General features: G+C 45.1%; 1 protein-coding gene across 3 annotated transcripts in view; it reads right to left on the reverse strand.

The window, feature by feature from the left end:
* Positions 1-204: 204 nt before the first annotated feature.
* The window catches only part of nr2c2 (nuclear receptor subfamily 2, group C, member 2), a 542318-nt gene continuing 528127 nt past the window's right edge, over positions 205-14395 (reverse strand). For all 3 annotated transcript variants that reach the window (XM_068051311.1, XM_068051312.1, XM_068051310.1), the window contains 2 exons: positions 6789-6894; positions 205-6126 (listed from right to left, as the gene is read on the reverse strand). In XM_068051311.1, the coding sequence (XP_067907412.1) occupies positions 5952-6126; positions 6789-6894 (281 nt within the window). In that variant the 3' untranslated portion in view covers positions 205-5951. The remainder of the gene's footprint in view (positions 6127-6788; positions 6895-14395) is intronic.

The raw sequence follows: 14395 nt of genomic DNA on the forward strand, positions 1-14395 counted from the left end.
AAGAAACCGGAGCACCCGGAGGAAACCCACACAGACACAGGGAGAACTTGCAAACTCCACACAGGCAGTACCCAGAATTGAACCCGGGTTGCTGGAGCTGTGAGGCTGTGGTGCTAACCACTGTGCTGCCCAAGTGGCTGTAGAGATAGTGGATGCATTGGTTGTAATCTTCCAAAATTCCCTAGATTCTGGAAAGGTCCTAGTGGATTGGAAAAGCACAAATATAACACCTCTGTTCAAGAAAGGAAGGAGAAAGAAAGCGGGAAACAAGAGGCCAGTTAGCCTAATGTCTGTCATTGGGAAATGCTCGAATCCATTATTAAAGAGGTAGTAGCAGGACATCTAGAAAATCACAACACAATCAGGCAGAGTCAACATGGTTTTATGAAAGCAAAATCGTGCTTGACAAATTTATTCGAGTTCTTTGAGGATGTAACAAGCAGGGTGTATAAAGGGGAACCAGTAGGTGTAGAGTATTTGGATTTCCAAAAGGCATTTGATAAGGTGCAACATAAAAGGTTAATGCACAAGATAAGAGCTCATGGTGTTGGGGGGGTGATATATAAGCAGGGATAGAGGATTGGCTAACTAATAGGAAACAGAAATAAACGGTTTATTTTCAGGTTGGCAAACTGTAAGTAGTGGAGTGCCACAGGAATCAGTGCCGAGGCCTCAACTATTAACTATCTATATTAATGACTTGGATGATGGCATTGTAGCCACATTTGCTGACAATACAAAGATAGGTAGGAAAGCAAGTTGTGAGGAGGATGCAAAGAGTCTGCAAAGGGATATAAGATAGGTTAAGTGAGTAGGCAAAAATTTTGCAGCTGGGGTCTAATGTGGGAAAATGTGAGGTTATCCACTTTGGCAGCAAGAATAGAAAAGCAGAGTATTATTTAAATGGAGAGAGATTGCAGAATGCTGCGGTACAGAGGGACCTGGGTGTTCGTGTACATGAATCACAAAGAGTCAGCATGCAGGTACAACAAGTAATTAGGAAGGCAAATGGAATGTGGGCATTTATTGCAAGGGGGATGGAGTATAAAAGTAGGGAAGTCTTGCTACAACTGTACAGGGCATTGGCGAGACTGCACCTAGAGTAATGCGTTAAGTTTTGGTCTCCTTATTTAAGGAGAGACATACTTGCTTTGGAAGCAGTTCAGAGAAAGTTCACAAGGCCGATTCCTGGGATGAAGGAGTTTGTCCTATGAGGAAAGGTTGAGCAGGTGAGCCTATACTTACTAGAGTTTAGAAGAATGAGAGGTGATCTTATTGAAACATATAAGATTCTGAGGGGGCTTGACAGGGTAGATGCTGAGAGGATGTTTCCCTTCGTAGGGGAATCTAGAATTAGGGAGCAGAGTTTCAAAATAAAGAGTCTCCCATTTAAGATGGAATGAGGAGGAATTTCTTCTCTCAGAGGATTGTTGGTGTTTGGAATTCTCTGCCCCAGTGGGCAGTGCAGACTGGGTCATTGAATTTATTCAAGGCTGAGTTCGACAGATTTTTGATCAACAAAGGAGTCAAGGGGCATGGGGAGCAGGCAGCAAAGTGGAGTTGAGGCCGCAATCAGATTAGCCCCGATCTTACTGATTGGTAGAGCAGTCCCGAGGGGCTGAAGAGTCTACTCCAGCTCCTATTTCTCAAGTTTTTATGTGAACACTGAGTATAGTGCAAAATGAGAGTAGTGAGCTGTGAGTGTAGTGACCACTAAGTGTAGTGAACATTAAGTATAGTGAGTGCAGTGAACAGTGAGTGTAGTGAGCAGTGAGTGTAGTGAGCAGTAAGTGCAGTGAGCAGCAAGAGAAGTGAGTGTAGTGAACAATGAGGGTAGTGATCAGGAGTGTAGTCAGCAGTGAGTGTAGGGAGCAGTGCATAGTGTGAGTGCAGTGAGCAGCGAGTGTAGTGAGCAGTGAGTATGGTGAGTATAGGGAGCAGTGCACATAGTGAGTGTAGGGAGCAGTGAGTGTAGTGAGCAGTGAGGGTAGTGAGCAGTGAGTGTAGAGAGCAGTAAGTGTAGTGAGTGTAGTGAGCAGCAAGTGTAGTGAGCAGTGAGTGTATTGAGTATAGGGAGCACTGCAGAGTCAGTGTAGTGAGCAGTAAGTCTGGAGAGGCCAGTGAACGAGCGTGGTAAGCAGTGAGTGTAGTGAGCAGTGAGGGTAGTGAGCGGTGAGTGTTGTGAGTGTAGCAAGCAGTGCATGTAGTGCATGCAGTGAGTAGTGAGCATAGTGAGCAGTGGGGGTAGTGAGGACTAAGTGTAGTGAGGGTAGTGAGGACTAAGTGTAGTGAGCAATAGGTGTAGTGAGCAATGAGTGTAGTGAGCAGTAAGTGTAGTGAGCAATGAGTGTAGTGAGTATAGGAGCAGTGCATATACTGAATGTAGTGAGGACTAAGTGTAGTGAGCAGTGAGGGTAGTGAGTGTAGTAAGCAGTATAGGGAGCAGGGCATATAGTGACTTCAGTGAGTAGTAAGGGTTTGCACAGTGGTGTAGTGGTTGGGGCGGCACAGTGGTTAGCACTGCAGCCTCACAGCTCCAGGGACCCGGGTTCAATTCTGGGTACTGCCTGTGCGGCGTTTGCAAGTTCTCCCTGTGACCGTGTGGATCTTCGCCGGATGCTCCGGTTTCCTCCCACAGCCAAAGACTTGCAGGTGATAGGTAAATTGCCCCTAGTGGTGGTAGGGAATATGGGATTGCTGTAGGGTTAGTATAAATGGGTGGTTGTTGGTCAGCACAGACTCGGTGGGCCGAAGGGCCTGTTTCAGTGCTGTATCTCTAAATAAATAAAATAAAAATGAGTGTGGTGAGTACTGTGGGTAGGGGGTTTAGGGAGCAGTGAGTGCAATGAGTATAATGAGTAGTAACTGTAGATGTGTGCAGTGAGCATAGGCAGCAGTGCATATAGTCAGTGTAGTGAGCATTGAATGTAATGAGCAGTGAGGGTAGTAAGTGTAGTGAGCAGTGAGGGTAGGGAGTGCATTGAACAGTGAGTGTAGTGAACAGTACGTGTACTGACTGTAGTGAGCAGTAAGTGTAGAGTGCAGTGAGGGTATTGAGCAACAAGTGTAGTACGTGCAGTGAGGGTAGTGAGCAGCGAGTGTAGTTGAGCATTAAGAGCAGTGAGTGTAGTAGGTGTGTGAGCAATGAGTGTAGGGAGAAACGCATGTTGTGAGCAGTAACAGTAGTGAGGAGTGAGTGTAGTGAGCCATGTAAGTTGGGAGCAGTGAGGGCAGTGATCGGTGAGTTTAGTGAGTATTAAGTCAAGTGGGTGTAGGGAGCAGTGCATATAGTCAGTGAAGTGAGCATTTAGTATTGTGAGCAGTAGGTCAGGAGGGGTTAGTGAACAGTGAGTGTAGTGAGCAGTGCATACAGTGAGTGTAGGGTGTAGTGAGCAGTAAGTGTCAGGAGTGTAGTGAGTAGTGAGTAGTGAGCAGTGAGCAGAAAGTGTAATGTGTAGTGAGTGCTGGGAGCACTGCATATAGTCAGTGTAGTGAGCAGTAAGTCCGGAGAGGCTTGTGAACAGTAGGTGTAGTGAGTAGTGAGTGTAGGGATCAGTTGAGGTGGACAGAAGTGCATATAGGGAGTGTAGTTAGCTGTGAGTGTAATGAGGGTAGTGTGTAGTAAGTGTAGTGAGCAATGAGGGTAGGGAGTGTAGGGAGCAGTAACAGTAGTGAGTAGCGAGTGTGGAGTGTAGTAAGCAGTAATTGTAGTGAGCCATGTGAGCAGTGAGTGTAGTGAGCAGTAAATGTAGTGTATGTAGGGTGCAATGAGTGTGCAGAGCAGTAAGCATAGTGAATGTAGTGTTTAGTGAGCGGCGAGGGAAGTGAGCAGTAAGTATGGTGAGTTTAGTGAGCATTAAGTATAGGGAGTAGTGAGCAGTGCATATAGTCAGTGTAGTGAGCATTTAGTATTGTGAGCAGTAGGTCAGGAGGGGTTGGTGAACAGTGAGTGTGGAGAGTAATGAGGGTAGTGTGCAGTGAGTGTAGTGAGCAGTGCATACAGTAAGTGTAGGGATCAGTGAGTGTAATGCATGTAGGGTGCAGTGAGTGTAGTAAGCAGTGAGTGTAGGGAGCAGTGCATATAGTGTGTGTAGGGAGCAGTGAGGGTAGTGGGTAGTAAGTGTAGTGAGCAGTGTATGTAGTGAGCAGGAAGTGTCATGAGTGTAGTGAGCAGTGAGGGCAGTGAGCAGTAAGTGTAGTGAGAAGAAAGTGTAATGAGCAGTATGTAGAGTGAGTGTAGTGAGTGCTGGGAGCACTGCATATAGACAGTGTAAGGAGCATTGATTCTAGTGAGCAGTAAGTCCGGAGAGGCTAGTGAACAGTAGGTGTAGTGAGTGTTGGGAGCAGTGAGTGTGGGGTGCAGTGAGTGTAGTGAGCAGTAGGTGTAGTGAGTGTAGGGATCAGTTGAGGTGGGCAGAAGTGCATATGGTGAGTGTACTGAGCAGTAAGTGTAGTCAGCAGTGAAGGTGAGCAGTAAGTGTAGTGAGGATAAGGAGCAGTGCATATAGTGAGTGTAGTGAGCAGTGAGTGTAGTGGGCATTGAATGTGGTGAGCAGTAAGTGTAGTGAGCAGTGTGTGTAGTGAGCAGTTAAGTGTAGTGAGCAGTTAAGTGTAGTGAGCAGTAAGTATAGTGAGTGTAGTGAGAAGTGAATGTAGTGAGCAGCAAATGTAGTGAGTGTAGGGAGCAAGAAGAGTAGTGAGTGTAGTGAGCAGTAAGTGTAGTGACTGTAGGGAGCAGCGAGTGTAGTGTGCAGTAAGTGTAGTGAGCAGTAAGTGTAGTGAATGTAGTGAGCAGTAAGTATAGTGAGTGTAGAGAGCAGTAAGTATAGTGAGTGTAGTAAGCAGTGGCTGCAGTGAGTGCTGTGAGTGTAGTGAGTGGAGGGAGCAGTGAGTGTAGAGAGCAGTAAGTATAGTGATTGTAGTGATCAGTGGCTGTAGTGAGTGTAGGGAACAGTGAGTGTCATGAGTGTAGTGAGCAGTAAGTGTCGTGAGTGTAGTGTGCAGTGTGGGTAGTGAGCTTAGGGAGCAGTGTGTGCCGTGAACAGTAAGTGTAGTGAGTGTAGGAAGCAGTGAGTGTAGCAAGTGTAGGAGCAGTGAGTGTAGTGAGCAGTGAGTGTAGTGAGCAGTAAGTGTAGTGAATGTAGTGAGCACTAAGTGTAGTGTGTGTAGGGAGCAGTGGGTGTAGTGAGTGTAGGGAGCAGTGAGTATAGGGAGCAGTGAGTTTAGTGAGCAGTAAGTGTAGTGAGTTTAGAGAGCAGTAAGGATAGTGAGTGTAGTGAGCAGTGGCTGTAGTGAGTGTAGGGAGCAGTGAGTGTCGTGAGTGTAGTGAGCAGTAAGTGTACAGAATGTAGCGAGCAGTGAGGGTAGTAAGCTTAGGGAGCAGTGAGTGCAGTGAACAGTAAGTGTAGTGAGTGAAGGGAGCAGTGAGTATAATGAGCAGTGAGGGTAGTGAGCAGTAAGTATGGTGAGTATAGTAAGCAATAAATGTAGTGAGTGTAGTAAGCAGTAAGTGTACTGAGTGAAGGAGAAGTGAGTGTAGTTAGTAGTGAGCAGTGAGTGTAGTGTGTGTAGGCAGCAGTGCATATAGTGAATGTAGTAAGCAGTGAGGGTAGTGAGCAGTAAGTGTAATGAGCAGTGAGTGTAGTAAGCAGAAAGTTAGTGAGTTTAGGGAGCAGTGAGTATAGGGAGCCATGAGTATAGGGAGCAGTGAATGTGGGGAGCAGTAAGTGTAGGGAGCAGTGAGCGTGGGGAGCACTGAGTGTAGGGAGCAGTAAGTGTAGAGAGCAGTGAGCGTGGGGAGCAGTGAGTGTGGGGAGCAGTTCACCAAAGTCCTTGTTTTTAATGCCAAATGATGGGGACTCTTCTCTCTTCTGCCTGTTGTAGGACAGACTCCTGACCAAGCTGAACAGTAAGAGCCTTTTCCCTGGATCTGGAACTTGAGCTGTCGGGCATCATGCAGATGTGCCAATGATCTGGCTGTTGTATTCTGCAGTTTCCATTCGCAGGATGTAAGGAATTATACTGTCAATCTGAACATTTCCAATGAGCCCAGTAAAGAAGAGCTCCTCTGTGATGCTGGAATTCATCAATCGAAGAGCTGGGAGACGCAGAAGGATTCGCGCCAACCTGTGAAGTTAAATGAATCACATTTTGTTAAAGTACTGTTGGCTTCCCACTTATCTGTCCTGTTCATGTTAATGTGAGAGTGTTAGGGCAAGCTTCACAGTACAGATATTCCACTGAATAAATAGACACATTCCTCTCTGACTCACTGAGGGGGTGAAGTTTAATCCCATCCCAAATATACTGGATGGCTGAATGGCGGCTAGTTTGTGAACAAGCCCTCATCTTTCCATATTTACAGACACCCACACAGCCTCCGCATTACCCCCAAAAATATTTGCTCACTTGATAATCAAGGCCCTCCGTATTTGCAATCTCCTTCCCTGCTTAGGACCAGGTCCCTGTGGTACTGCACGCACTGTGAAATCCCACTTCAGCTGCCTCCCACCCCATCTCTTTGTTTGAACTCATCGTCTATCTATAATCCAACTGATTTTTCCTTTAAAACCTCTCATATATCCCATAAATAATAGTGTGAACCACTTCTACACCAACTGCAAAAGTATGACAGACTGAAGACTGTGTTGGGACCAAAGCTGTAGATATGAACTATCCCTGATACGTTGTGCTTTGAGGTGAGAAATGTAGTTTAAGATTAAAACTGATGCTGACTGATGTGAGAATGTGTGAAAGCATGCAATGTTGTGTTTATTGCTGAGTCCTACCTGTAGCTATCTTCAGGATATGTTTTTTGCACATAATCCTGTAACTCCATCTGTGCTTTGTCTTGAAACTTTGCAATCTGACTGGTATTATTGAGCCCTGGGTGATCTGAAGGAAAAGTGTATAGGTTAAGTCAATAAATATGGAAGAAACTTTTCCAAACTCCAGCAAAGGTTGTTTTCTTTACTCCTGAGCTAGGACATTTACCTGATGAAAAGAACATTAACAGCAACACAAGACAAGACAAATGGCACAATACTGGAAAGTGTCGATGAGTAGACAGACCTTGATCTCCATCGATACAAATTCTTAAAGCTGACCGGGCAAGTTGATAAGGTGATTTAAACAGTATGCTGGTCTTATGAACATACAAATTAGAAGCAGAAGTAGGCCATTCGGCCCCTCGAGCCTGCTCCACCATTCAATAAGATCATGGCTGATCTGTTTGTGTTGCAAATTCCACACTCCCATCTATCCCCGATAACCTTTGATTCCCTTGCCTAACAACAATCTATCTACCTCGGCCTTAACCCTGTCACACAACCCTGAGACAAAAAATTTCTCCTCATCTCTGTCCTAAAAGGGCGACCCCTAATTTTAAATCTATGCCTCCGAGTTCTGGACTCACCCACAAGAGGAAATATCCTCCCCACATCAACCTTGTCAAGACTGTTCAGGATCTTATAAACTTCAATCAAGTCTCCCCTCACTCTTCTAAAGTCGAGTGAAAACAAGCCCAGTCTGTCCAACCTTTCCTCATAAGACAACCCGCTCATTCCAGGTATCAATCTATTAAACCTCCTCTGAATCACCTCCAATGCATTTACATCCTTCCTTAAATAAGGAGACCAAAACTGCACACAGTATTTGAGATGTGGTCTCATCATGGCCCTGTATAACTGAAGCACAACATCCTTACTTTTATTTTCAATTCCTCTTGTAATAAAGGATAGCATTTCATTAGCCTTCTTTATTACTTGCTGTACCTCCATACTAACCTTTTGTGACTCCTGCACTAGAACACTTAGGTCCCTCTGCACCTGAGAATTCTGCAGTCTTTCTCCATTTAAGTAATTCTCTGCTTTTTTATTCTTTCTACCAAAATGAACAACTTCATATTTTCCCACATTATACTCCATCTGCCATATTTTTGCCCACTCACTCGACCTATTATTAAGAACTAATTAATTAATAAGTAGAGGAGTAACTAAACCGGAGGGAGGAGATTAATGTATTTAGCATTTAATATTTATAGTAGAAATCTAGCGCTGGGGACCATATAGTTAATTGTAACTTAATTTAGTAAGTATTTAATAAGTATTTATTTTAAATTAATTTATTAATTAGTGCTAGAAATGTCAGTTAGAGGGGTAAATTGCTTCACCTGTGAGATGTGGGAGGTCTGTGACGCTTCCAGCGTTCCGGACAACTACATCTGCAGGAAGAGTACCCAATTGCAGTTCCTCACAGACCACATGGATTGGTTGGAGCAGCAATTGGATGCACTTAGGAGCATGCAGGTGGTGGAAAGCATCACAGACAGGAGTTTTAGAGACGTGGTTACACCGAAGGTGCAGGCAGATAGATGGGTGACCGCTAGAAGGGGCAGACAGTCAGTGCAGGAATCCACTGTGGCTATCCCCCTCTCTAACAAATATACAGTTTTGGATGCTGTTGGGGGGGATGGCCTATCAGGGGAAAACAACAGCAGCAGCCAAAGCAGTGGCACCACGGCTGGCTCTGTTGTTCAGCAGGGAGGGACAAAGTGCAGAAGAGCAATAGTTATAGGGGACTCTATAGTCAGGGGCACAGATAGGTGCTTCTGTGGACGTGAAAGAGACTCCAGGATGGTATGTTGCCTCCCTTGTGCCAGGGTCCAGAATGTCTCTGAACAGACAGGGGGCATTCTGAAGGGGAAGGGTGAACAGCCAGAGGTTGTGGTACACATTGGTACTAACGACATAGGCAGGAAGAGTGACAAGGTCCTGCAGGGGGAGTTCAGGGAGTTAGGTAGTATTTTAAAAAACAGGACCTCTAGGGTTGTAATCTCGGGATTCCTTCCTGTGCCACATGCCAGTGAGGCTAGAAATAGGAAGATAGTGCAACTAAACACGTGGCTAAACAGCTGGTGTAGGAGGGAGGGTTTCAGATATCTGGATCATTGGGATCTCTTCCGGGTCAGGTGGGACCTGTACAAGAAGGACGGGTTGCATCTAAACTGGAGCGGCACAAATATCCTGGCTGAGAGGTTTGCTAGCGTCACTCGGGAGGGTTTAAACGAGTGTGGCGGGGGGATGGGAACCAGAGCAGTAGGTCAGCAGGTGAAATAACTGAGGGGGAACTAGTGAATAAGGCCAGGAAGACTGAGAGGAAGAGCAGGCAGGGAGATGTTGCTGAGCACAGTGGAACTGGTGGTCTGAAGTGCATTTGTTTCAATGCGAGAAGTATAACAGGTAAGGCAAATGAACTTAGAGCTTGGATTAGTACTTGGAACTATGATGTTGTTGCTATTACAGAGACTTGGTTGAGGGAAGGACAGAATTGGCAGCTAAATGTTCCGGGATTTAGATGTTACAGGTGGGATAGAGGGAGATGTAAAAGGGGTGGGGGAAGTTGCATTACTGGTTAAGGAGAATATCACAGCTGTACTGCGGGAGGACACCATGGAGGGATCATGCAGTGAGGCAATATGGGTGGAGCTCAGGAATAGGAAGGGTGCAGTCACAATGTTGGAGGTTTACTACAGGTCTCCCAACAGCCAGCGGGAGATAGAGGAGCAGATACGTAGACAGATTTTGGAAAGGTGTAAAAGCAACAGGGTTGTAGTGGTGGATGATTTTAACTTCCCCTATATTGACTGGGACTCACTTAGTGCTAGGGGCTTGGATAGGGCAGAATTTGTAAGGGCTTCTTGAAACAATATGTAGATAGTCCAACTAGGGAAAGGGGCCATACTTGACCTAGTATTGGGGAATAAGCCCGGCCAGGTGGTCGAAGTTTCAGTAGGGGAGCATTTTGGGAACAGTGACCATAATTCCGTAAGTTTTAAGGTATTTGTGGATAAGGATAAGAGTAGTCCTCAGGTGAAGGTGCTAAATTGGGGGAAGGCTAATTATAACAATATTAGGCGGGAACTGAAGAATTTAGATTGGGGGCGGCTGTTTGAGGGTAAATCAACATCTGACATGTTACAAACGTCAGTTGATTAGAATCCAGGACCGGAATGTTCCTGTGAGGATGAAGGATACGTTTGGCAAGTTTCGGAAACCTTGGATAACGAGGGATATTGTGAGCCTAGTCAAAAAGAAAAAGGAAGCATTTGTAAGGGCTGGAAGGCTAGGAACAGACGAAGCCCTTGAGGAATATAAAGAAAGTAGGAAGGAACTTAAGCAAGAAGTCAGGAGGGCTAAAAGGGGTCATGAAAAGTCATTGGCAAACAGTGTTAAGGAGAATCCCAAGGCTTTTTATACATATATAAAGAGCAAGGGGGTAGCCAGGGAAAGGGTTGGCCCACTCAAGGACAGAGGAGGGAATCTATGTGTGGAGCCAGAGGAAATGGGCGAGGTACTAAATGAGTACTTTGCATCAGTATTCACCAAACAGAAGGACTTGGTGGATGATGAGTCTAGGGAAGGGAGTGTAGATAGTCTGGGTCATGTTGATATCAAAAAGGACGAGGTGTTGGGCGTCTTGAAAAACATTAAGGTAGATAAGTCTCCAGGGCCTGATGGGATCTACCCCAGAGTACTGAGGGAGGCAAGGGAGGAAATTGCTGGGGCCTTGACAGAAATCTTTGTATCCTCATTGGCTACAGGTGAGGTCCCAGAGGACTGGAGAATAGCCAATGTTGTTCCTTTGTTGAAGAAGGGTAGCAAGGATAATCCAGGAAATTATAGGCTGGTGAGCCTTACATCAGTGGTAGGGAAATTATTAGAGAGGATTCTTCGGGACAGGATTTACTCCCATTTGGAAACAAATGGACTTATTAGTGAGAGGCAGCATAGTTTTGTGAAGGGGAGGTCGTGCCTCACTAACTTGATCGAGTTTTTTGAGAAAAGTGACGAAGATGATTAATGAAGGAAGGGCAGTGGATGTTGCCTCCATGGACTTCAATAAAGCCTTTGACAAGGTCCGTCATGGCAGACTGTTACAAAAGGTGAAGTCACATGGGATCAGAGGTGAGCTGGCAAGATGGATACAGAACTGGCTCAGTCATAGAAGACAGAGGGTAGCAGTGGAAGGGTGCTTTTCTGAATGGAGGGATGTGACTAGTGGTGTTCTGCAGGGATCAGTGCGAGGACCTTTGCTGTTTGTAGTTTATATAAATGATTTGGAGGAAAACGTAGCTGGTCTGATTCGTAAGTTTGCGGACGACACAAAGGTTGGTGGAGTTGCGCATAGTGATGAGGATTTCCAGAGGATACAGCAGGATATAGATCGGTTGGAGACTTGGGTGGAGAAATGGCAGATGGAGTTTAATTCGGACAAATGTGAGGTAATGCATTTTGTAAGGTCTAATACAGGTGGGAAGTATACAGTAAATGGCAGAACCCTTAGGAGTATTGACAGGCGAGATCTGGACATACAGGTCCACAGATCACTGAAAGTGGCAACGCAGGTGGATAAGGTAGTCAAGAAGGCATATGGCATGCTTGCCTTCATCGGTCGGGGCATAGAGTATAAAAATTAACAAATCATGCTGCAGCTGCACAGAACTTTAGTTAGGCCACACTTGGAATATTGCGTACAATTCTGGTCGCCACACTACCAGAAGGATGTGGAGGCTTTGGAGAGGGTACAGAAGAGGTTTACCAGGATGTTGCCTGGTCTGGAGGGTATTAGCTATGAGGAGAGGTTGGATAAACTCAGATTGTTTTCACTGGAACGACAGAGGTGGAGGGGCGACAAGATAGAGGTTTACAAAGTTATGAGTGGCATGGACAGAGTGGATAGTCAGAAGCTTTTTCCCAGGGTGGAAGAGTCAGTTACTAGGGGACATAGGTTTAAGGTGAGGGGCTAAGTTTAGAGGGGATGTGAGAGGCAAGTTTTTTACACAGAGGGCGGTGAGTGGCTGGAACTTGCTGCCGGGGAGGTGGTGGAAGCAGGTACGATAGCGACATTTAAGAGGCATCTTGACAAATACATGAATAGGATGGGAATAGAGGGATACGGTCCCCGGAAGTGCAGAAGGTTTTAGTTTAGACAGGCATCATGATCAGCACAGGCTTGGAGGGCCGAATGGCCTGTTCCTGTGCTGTTCTTTGTTCTTTGTCCTATCTATATTGGTCTGCAACCTCCATATGTCCTCTTCACAATATACTTTCCTACCTATCTTTATTTCATCTGCAAATTTAGCTACCAAGCCATCACTTTCCTCATCTAAGCCATTGATAGAAATTGTAAAAAATTGAGGCCCCAGCACAGACCCTTGCGGGACTCCACTCGTCACCTCCTGCCAATCAGAAAAGGAAGCATTTATGATATTCTCTGTTTTCTGCCAGCTAGCCAATCTTCTATGCATGCTAATATGTTACCCCCTACACCATGAGCTCCTACTTTGCGCAATAATCTTTTATACGGCACCTTGTCAAATGCTTTCTGGAAATCCACGTACAGTACGTCAATAGGCTCCCCTTTATCCACAGCGCATGTTACTCCTTCAAAGAACTCCAATAAATTGGTCCAACATGATTTCCCTTTCAAAAAACTGACTATTCCCGATTACCTTGAGTTTTTCTAAGTGCCCAGCTATAGCATCCTTAATGATCGGTTCTAACACCTTCCCCACGACAGATGTCAAACTAACTGGCCTACAGTTACCTGTTTTCTGCCTCCCCCCCTTCTTGAACAGAGGGGTTATATTTGTTACTTTCCAGTTTGATGGAACCTTTCCAGAAACCAGGGAATTTTGAAATATTAACACAAACGCATCTACGACCTCATTAGCCACCTCTTTTAAGACCCTACGATGAATTCCATCAGGACCCGGGGACTTGTCAGCCCACAGCTCCATCAGTTTGCTCAGTACTACTTCCCTGGTGATTGTAATTTCACCAAGTTTCTCTCTTTCTTCTATCTCTTGATTTAGTTATTACTGGAATGTTTTTTTGTATCCTCTATCGTGAAGACAGAAACAAAATGTTTGTTCATTTCATCCGCCATTTCCTTATCATTCACCATGAACTCCCCATTCCCACTCTCTAGAGAACCAACATTCACTTTACTTACTCTTTTCCTTTTTAAATACCTGTGGAAACTCTTGCTATCTGTTTTTACATTGCAAGCTAGCTTCTCCTCATACTCTAATTTCTTTCTTCTGATTAACCTTTTCGTCATTCTCTGCTGTTCTTGATATTCTGACCAATCATCTGACCTGCGACTCACCTTTGTGCAATTATATGCTGTTTCTTTAAGTTTGATGCTTTTTAGTTTAGTTAACCATGGATGGTGGGTCCTCCCGTTAGAATTTTTCTTTATAGTAGGAATATACTTATTCTGAGTATTCTGAAATATCCCCTTCAATGTCTGCCACTGCTTCTTTATTGAACTATCTTCTAGCCTAGTAACCCAGTTCACTTCAGCTAGCTCAGCTTTCATGCCCACATAGTTGCCCTTATTTAAGTTTAAAATACGAGTCTTAGACCCACACTTCTCTCTTTCAAACTGGATGTAAAATTCAATCATATCGTGGTCGCTGCTACTTAGAGGTCCCATTAAGTTGAGGTCATTACTTAATCCTATCACATTACACAATACCAAGTCTAATATAACCTGCTGTCTGGTTGGTCCAGAATGTGCTGCTCAAGGACGTGGAGGCTTTGGAGAGGGTACAGAGGAGGTTTACCAGGATGTTGCCTGGTCTGGAGGGCATTAGCTATGAGGAGAGGGTGGAAAAACTCGGATTGTTTTCACTGGAACAACGGAGGTGGAGGGGCGACATGATAGAGGTTTACAAAGTTATGAGCGGCATGGACAGAGTGGATAGTCAGAAGCTTTTTCCCAGGGTGGAAGAGTCAGTTACTAGGGGATATAGGTTTAAGGTGCGAGGGGCAAAGTTTAGAAGGGATGTGCGAGGCAAGTTTTTTACACAGAGGGTGGTGAGTGCCTGGAACTTGCTGCCAGGGGAGGTGGTGGAAGCAGATACGATAGCGACGTTTAAGAGACATCTTGACAAATATATGAATAGGAAGGGAATAGAGGGATATGGGCCCCGGAAGTGCAGAAGGTGTTAGTTTCGGCAGGCATCAAGATCGGCGCAGGCTTGGAGGGCTGAATGGCCTGTTCCTGTGCTGTACTGTTCTTTGTTCTTTTGCTACTATTGCCAATCTGATTTTTTCAAGCTTATATGTCGATTAAAATCACCCATGATTATTGCCTTCCTTTTATCACAAGCACTCAATATTTGTTCTTGCATACTTCGTCCTACAGTGTGGTTACTTTTAGGGGGCCTGAAACCACTCTCACTTGTGACTTCTTTCCCCTACTATTCCTCATCTTCACCCAAACTGATTCTACATCCTGATCTCCCGAAACAACTATTGCACCTATGCCATCCTTGATTAACAGTGCTACCCCTCCACCTTTACCTAGCTTCCTATTCTTCTTGAAT

This window comes from Heterodontus francisci, chromosome 19 (genome assembly GCF_036365525.1).
Source record: "Heterodontus francisci isolate sHetFra1 chromosome 19, sHetFra1.hap1, whole genome shotgun sequence".
Classification (NCBI taxonomy): Eukaryota; Metazoa; Chordata; class Chondrichthyes; order Heterodontiformes; family Heterodontidae; genus Heterodontus; species Heterodontus francisci.